The sequence below is a fragment of the Centroberyx gerrardi genome, chromosome 6 (genome assembly GCF_048128805.1).
Source record: "Centroberyx gerrardi isolate f3 chromosome 6, fCenGer3.hap1.cur.20231027, whole genome shotgun sequence".
Classification (NCBI taxonomy): domain Eukaryota; kingdom Metazoa; phylum Chordata; class Actinopteri; order Beryciformes; family Berycidae; genus Centroberyx; species Centroberyx gerrardi.
The window spans coordinates 8,279,253-8,286,515 of record NC_136002.1 but is presented as its reverse complement, the minus strand read 5'-3'; the positions used below and the strand labels follow the sequence as shown (position 1 = coordinate 8,286,515).

Here is a 7,263-nt window from a genome sequence, read left to right as displayed (position 1 = left end):
ACACACACACACACTTCTTCACATCTGAAATACCCAGAATCACAAAGTCAGTGCAGTGATGTATTTCAAAGTCATTATTTAATAAGACAATGTACAAAAATATTGGAGCTGATACAGCAGGCGTAGCATTCTGCAGGAAGTGGTAAATATTGGTCAGTATTGTAACATATATTGTAAGTATTTGTATGCCACGGTTTGTATCGCCACTCAATTTGCAAAAAACATCCTTTCTGTAGGCTTAAGACATCTTGATGTTTGAGTCAGAATCCAGAACTATTTCTAATATCGAGAGAGGAGATGCCATAATTCACACATTGGTTGAGAGATTAAACAGTTGTCAGTTATTGTCGTTTTCTTAAACTTTCTCACATGCCCACATAGTGTATAAGAAGGAACAACTTGACTTAGGCACGAGATTAGCTTGGGTTGTTTTTTTACGTCCAAGGCAAGTAAACCCATTACATACTGTATATTGGCTGTTTTTACAGCAACTGGTTCTGGTTTTAGGGCATTATTAAGACTACAAAGATTCAGTTTTATTGGTCCTACCTGCAGCGGGAAGGACAAAGCAGGGTGAGCTTTGCAATGGTCGCCAGTGCAAGGATCTATGTAAGGGGTTCATGGGAAGTGTCGAGACTAGGGAGGGGTACATGGAGGTGCGGAAGGTTTGGGGACTGAAATGTAGAAAGTAGTGGAGTTCCGAAGCAGAAAAGGTTTTGGGGATGGAAAAGGAGTTTTAGTGGACCGACAAGACGCTTACAGGCTCTAAGAGGGTGTTAGGGGCGTCAGGGTTGAGGGGCTGAAGAGGTTTTGGGTATCTGTGGCTCAGTGATTTCAGAGGATCTGTCGGGATCTTCCATAGCTCATGCCCTCCTGAGAGGCTCCCTTATTGGACCCCATCTGTAGGCCAATCACATTTTTCCCCGCCTTCATCTGCTCATCGGAGAAATCCCGCTTGTTCTCCTGGGATTTCCTGCAACAAATCATGAGAAATGTCAAATGACAAAAGACATACCCTGGAATGAAACTTGAGAATGTAAATGATTAGCTGCTAGAGTAACTGGTTACGTTCAGCTCAGATTTTAGGACCGGAACTCAAGTGTTCGCTAAATTCTGATTCTCACTAGAGTCCAAAGGGTAAATCAAGGTCCAGCTCCTGCATGGGACTCACTTGAAGAACCAGTTAGGGTCTCCGCTGTAGGTGCCTTCGTTCTTGGTGACGGCCAAGCTGCCCAGAGCTGACAGGGTCCTCTGCACTGCCGCCAGGTCCTTACCTGTCCCAGCACACATACAGTCAAGACTATCAACTCAGCATCAGTCACATCATGATCACTCATGCCTGTGCATCATCATATCCAAACTTTACAACAGAATTCTTCAATATATGGTCTATCTAGGTTGGGGTGAAAGTCTTTCACCCCCTACCAGTTCGTCTCTTCCAAAGAATACATTCCAGAAGAATTTGTTCTTGTTGCTCAAAGTAATTCTAGCGCTCAAAATGTATGCAGTAACAAAGGAAAGAAAACCATGAAAAGCCCTCTGACCTTCCCAGAGGTCCACGGTCTGGAACATGTCGGTCTTGGTGACGCCATACTTCTCGGCAGCATTGAGGAACTGGGAGATCTGCTCCATCTGCTTGAAGGCCATGGACGAGCTCTGGATCTTCTTCACCGGCTTGTCCCCGGCGAACAGACTGTTGATCAGCTCACTCAGGACCTGGGGAGACGGGATGGAGGGACGAGGGGTAGAAGGAAGGATGAGAGGGGAGGTTAGCGGCAGAAGAAGGCTGATTCATCTTAAAACTTCATAACATTCACGTTGGGTCAATATGACCCGACCAGATTAACCGCTGCATGGTAGATGTGCAGTACTCTTACTTACTCTTTTACTTGTTCCGAAAATAATCAAAAGACTTTGTGCTTGTAGTGGGGCATTGTGTGAGGCTATGGTGCCACCTACATACAGAATATGGATGTTTTTTTCATCACTTTGAATTACTTGAAACTTGAAAACTGCTCATGCTCATGAGGGAAGGGAGGGAAGGGATGAGAGACATTTGCAACCATCTAGGAGTTCGTCCACACCTAAATCCTGGGGAGGAAAGTGTTCAATAGCTGCTTTAATGCTTCCATAAAGTGGTATTCAGGGTAAACATGGGTGGCAATCAGCAACATCTGAAAAAGAATCAATCCAACACACTACGTGTACTCACACATCCGTCTTTAAGCCAGGTCTGGAAGCCCAGTTTGCCCGCCTCTGGCTTGCCCACACCAGAGCCGCACTGGAGGGTGATCCACTCCACCAAGATCTGCTCCAGTTCGAGGTCATACTTGCTGTCGATCTTCTCCTGAACCTGCCGGCTCATCCCGTAAGATGGACCCTTGTTAGCCATGCCTCCCTGACAGTTGAGACGGAAATGGAGGAAGGGGAGGAAGATTGAGAGGGATAGAGGACAGGAGCAGGAGGAGGGGATTGTGGAGAAGATGGATGGAGAAGATGGATGAGAGGGAGAGGGATGAAGGAGGACAGGGTAGGAAGGGAGAGAGGCAGGGGTGGAGGGATACATTGAAGGGAGAGGCGAGAGGGATTATGGGAGAAAGTTAAAGAAAAATGTCAAGGGATTTAACTGCAGATAAGGTTTCACATTGTCTATTGGCTACAGAATAGAGGAAGAGGAAATATGATGCTCCGCAGTTTAGTTTCCCCTGGTAACGTCCTTACCTACCTTCTTTACGACTTACAGCAGTGTGTATATTCATGTCAACTTTTGGGTCTGCACTTTGTATACTGTCATCAGACTATCAGTGCATTCATACATTGTTCTGTGTGCATGTGAATTGGCATCCCAGTTTCCACTAGGGTTGTGTTTTGGTTGAAACAAACAATAGCCACCAGTCCAGTATTTGGACATAGCTATAGCCACAAACATGCAGAGGCTTGCGAATACCTTTGGACAAATGGCACATTTACTCACAAACACACATATACTCCCTGCATATATAGAAATCCAAACATTGATGACATGCATGTCAAAGGCGTGTGTATAAGCACAGATGTTCAGCACGCAAGTTGAGTACCTTTACTTTCCCAAAACAGAGACAAACTGCGTCAATAGCCTTGTGTCTCCAGATGCACACCAATTAGCCGTATCATGACCTGTGTCTGAGGCAAAGTGGTGTACAATAGGAGCTCTGTATCAGCCAGCTGATTTTTGCATACTTTCTCCTTCACACTCTCTCGCTTTCTCTTTTCTGTCAACACACACACACACACACGCACACACCAGCATTTTTGCCATCTTATTGCTTTTGGGCCAACAGCCAAGTGCAAAGCCCATGTCAAAGTGCTGTCTGCACCGTCACCTTTGTTGCCATCTTGGTGTCAGGTCACTTCAACTTGTTCCTGAGGGGGGGGGTTCAAAGTTCAAATGTTAAAGGTTAAAACCAGGAGCTGACCTGATGAGTTTCATCCCTGGTCTGAGATGATGGATGGATGTTTCCAGGGGCAACAATGAAGTAATGTTTGTGAACCACGCACAACTTTTCTTTCTCATTTTTGGGAGAAAATGCATTTTTCCATGGGCCGATGGGTTTTCTCACTCATGGTATTTGCTGCGGTTTTCATTGCATAACGTGATAGAATGCCAAGTTGGGCCAAGACCGGGCTAAGACGTGATTTCTTCTACTTCATCTTATGGTTATAATGTGCAGGCCACTCAGCACAACAGGCTGACAGACAGATGCACAGGTCTGCACACTGAAGTCTACGTGCCAGTGGCATTAATGGACTGCTGCCCAGACTGTCCGCAGACTGTCACCACCAACCCAGTCTAATATTCACTGCATTCCCTCTGGTGCTTTTCCAGACCACAAGAAACCAAACACACATGCAGGGCAACATGCTCACTTACACACAGCCACAAGTTCAGATATGTTCTCTCTCTCTCTGACTGTCTGTCTCTCTCTTGCACACACACACACACACACACACACACACACATACATACTCACACTCCTCATTACCCTCACTGACATATGCGTCATTATAGAATCATTACCAAGCAATGTTTGTCTGGTATGCCGTTAACTTGTCTTTTTTTCCATTGGCCCCCAGTCCTCAGCCTCATAAACAACTATCTGGACCGCAATTACTAATCATACACGCTGAACTCTTTGCAGAGAAAGAAATAGAGGTTATGTTCACTACATTGTGCACTCAATGCCCTCTATGTCCTGCCTGAAGAGAAGAGAAGAGAAGAGAAGAGAAGAGAAGAGAAGAGAAGAGAAGCAACAATTCAGTCCGTCCCACTTCTCTGTCCCGCATCAGTCTGTATTTGCGTATCACATAATAGCTTTGGAGGTTAAATAAGACTGTTGGGGCCTAGTTTCCATGGTATTTATGTGCGTCCAGGGATCTGGTGTTATGTTTGGGACCAAGCCCAGATATAATAATTTAGGATCAGCTGATAAACAAGCTTCTGTGGTGCCTGGCTGTGTCTCCCATATCTAATGCAGTGGTCTTAGTTATCATATGTATTGAAAGGAATAGGTGCTGTTCACTTACAAACTTGCAATACTATGCATTTTCATAAAACATAACTTGGTTACAATGGTCTGGCAAGCAAGGGATGCCATATTCAATATATTAATACTAATACTCCTGCTATTACTATTAATACTGCTGCAACTACTACTGATGCTACAACTTCTACTACAGACTACTGCTACAACAGCTTCTAATAAAGGTACTGCCACTACTACTACTACTACTACTACAACTTCTATTACTGCTGCTGCTACTACTATAATAACAGAGAAGAAGAAAAAATACAAAAAGGCAAATGCACAAAATAATTAAAAGAATAAAAATAGAATACAGACCACAGATTCAAATGAAAGGAGGCCTGTTTTCAAAACTGTTAATGTACTGTATCCCACAATCATGACATCATTGCCTCCATCCCTCCATCCTTCCCTCCATGTTCTGTTTTTCCTGCTCTGTTTCTGTATTACCATGGCAAATCTGCCTACTGCCAGAACAGGAAACCAGTGTGAGGGCTGCGGTCACTGTGGCAAACTGTGGCAGCGCGGAGGGGACGTGGCGTCATGTGGCCTTGCCTCCACTACAGTTAACCAGCTAACCACCATATAATGACTTGGTATAAGCTGCCAGTGAACTGTGTAAGATAATAATCTGATGCATGATTGAGCCAATTCTCTTTCCAGTTTCCCCCCTCCATAGGTCAAAGCCAGCTACAGAACAGCTGAGGCTAAGCTTTAGGATCTTGCTTGACACTTCAGCAGGGCGGATGCTTGCCAACGCACCGGCTTGAACCCGGGGTCCACTGGTTGAAAGACGGTCCCTCTGTTTGCTGATGTAGGGTGGCGAGGCCCTCAAAGTCAGAGCCCTCTCATTATATGGCTCTGGTTTGTGCCATCTGTTCAGAACACTGCTGCTTCACTTAGAGCTGCCAGCAGCCTCGAAGTATGGAAAGTGTTTTGAGGCAGCTCAGTGCCAGAGCCCTTCATGGTTCTGGTTATGCTAACTGGCTTTATTGCTGCTGTGTGTCTGTGCTGTTGCATTCATATTGACTCTGGAATGGCAGTGTAGATAGCGCTATCAGATTCAGCTCAATCCCAGAACCCTGCACTGTATACGGCTATGGTTAATTCCCACTTGTCGGCCTTATGAACTACTGTGCCTCTCTGTTCTGTTCTGTGTGTGTGTGTGTGTGTGTGTGCTGCCTCTGACCAGCAGTGCAGATAGTGTTATCTGCTCTTGTTGCTGCTACTTAGCAAGCTAAGCTGTCCAAAGGGAGTTCCCTTCAGCTGCTGCAGGCCTGGTGTTGCTGGAGTCACTGGAACTGCTATGGTCCTTAATGCTTCACCAGTTATCTTCACTTCACACATCACAGCCCTGCTTCTAGACCTTAGATTTACATCCCAAAACACATGGAGCAACAGTAATGGAAACTTTGGACGTGTTTGAACGTCTTTTATGGACAGTAACGCATAGAATATGCCTTATTTATCTATTTCTGTATCCAATTCCATGTAAATGCCTGTCTACCTGTCTGTGACTTGTTTTTCTATACTTGCCAGTCTGTCCAGGTAACTCAGCTGTCTACATCTGTGTCTTCAGTGGAAAGTGTGTCTACCCTTCATGGCTTCTGAACTCATCCAAAGACCATGTATGGCAGTGGATCATTTGCTAGCGTAAACACAGATATGCAAGTGTTACACAGGTATGCGTCACTGTCCAGCTCACCTCCCAGCTTCTCCTCGCCTGCTTCCACACACAATACATACACACATAAAGCCTCAGCTGATATCAGAGTGATGGTACAGAGAAACAGCCAATGAGTCTACATTTCCATAAAGTCATCTTTTGTCCAGTTATTAACAGATGACTGACAACTGAACAACACATGATCGACCCCATAAAGCATATTGTATATAACAGCATTTTCATAAACAGCAAGTACGCCCACACAGGATGGAATGAGTAACTGAGGTGATGGATATGACATGGATATGGATATGACACCCAAATAAGTTAGAGAAACAGCGATATCAAACTTCACACAGGTATGATAAACAATGACAGCGCTGTATGCTGTTTAACTCGATGTCTTGATACAGCGTTTGATCTTTTGACCTTTGACTGGTTAAATTGCTTCTGTTCTATAAGGAGTCCAACCTCTGCTAGTGTCATCATTTTGCCAAAGAAGTTTGATATGAATATGAAAATGATATGGGGCCAGGCTAGAAAAGGCGTCAGGCATTCTGAACTACTGACTGACTGACTGACTGACTGACTGACTGACTGACTGACTGACTGACTGACTGAGTGAGCGATCACCTGACTGACCGCTTGACTGACCAAAGGCCTGACTGTCTTTTCACCTGACTGTCTGTCCAAAAACTCAGTATAGGACCCTCGGCCTATGGAAGAGTAAAAGAAAGGCATACTCACTGTGTGAAGGAATAAGTGAAGAGTCAATCCTCTGCTGGCTACTAGTGCAGCGTGTGGGGGTGAGTGTGGATGCTTGACTGAGTGTTTGTATACGCTTCGCAGGGACCTCCCTCTAAAAAGTGCCGGCTTAAAAGGACCAGATGAGGCAAAATGACTTCACTAGTCTACCAAAGAGAGAGAGAGAGAGGGAGGGAGGGAGGGAGGGAGGAAGAGGGAGAGAGAGAGAGGAAAAAGGAGGGAGAGAGGGGGAAGGAAAAAGGAAACCTCATCCTTAAAAGGGCATGGCCT

At 45.1% G+C, this 7,263-nt stretch overlaps 1 protein-coding gene across 2 annotated transcripts; it reads right to left on the bottom strand.

Moving 5' to 3' along the window:
- Positions 1-59: 59 nt before the first annotated feature.
- Positions 60-7,134, bottom strand: tagln (transgelin). 2 transcript variants are annotated; one of them, XM_071897253.2, is made up of 6 exons: positions 6,976-7,107; positions 3,363-3,402; positions 2,213-2,398; positions 1,545-1,716; positions 1,172-1,274; positions 60-973 (listed from the first exon to the last, which is right to left on the bottom strand). In XM_071897253.2, exons 2-6 carry the CDS (start codon positions 3,372-3,374, stop codon positions 835-837), a joined length of 612 nt encoding a protein of 203 aa, XP_071753354.1. In that variant the 5' UTR covers positions 3,375-3,402; positions 6,976-7,107; the 3' UTR covers positions 60-834. The 2 variants fall into 2 exon arrangements, with proteins under 2 accessions (XP_071753354.1, XP_078140224.1); XM_078284098.1 differs by lacking the exon at positions 3,363-3,402 and having other exon boundaries at positions 6,976-7,134.
- Positions 7,135-7,263: the final 129 nt, after the last annotated feature.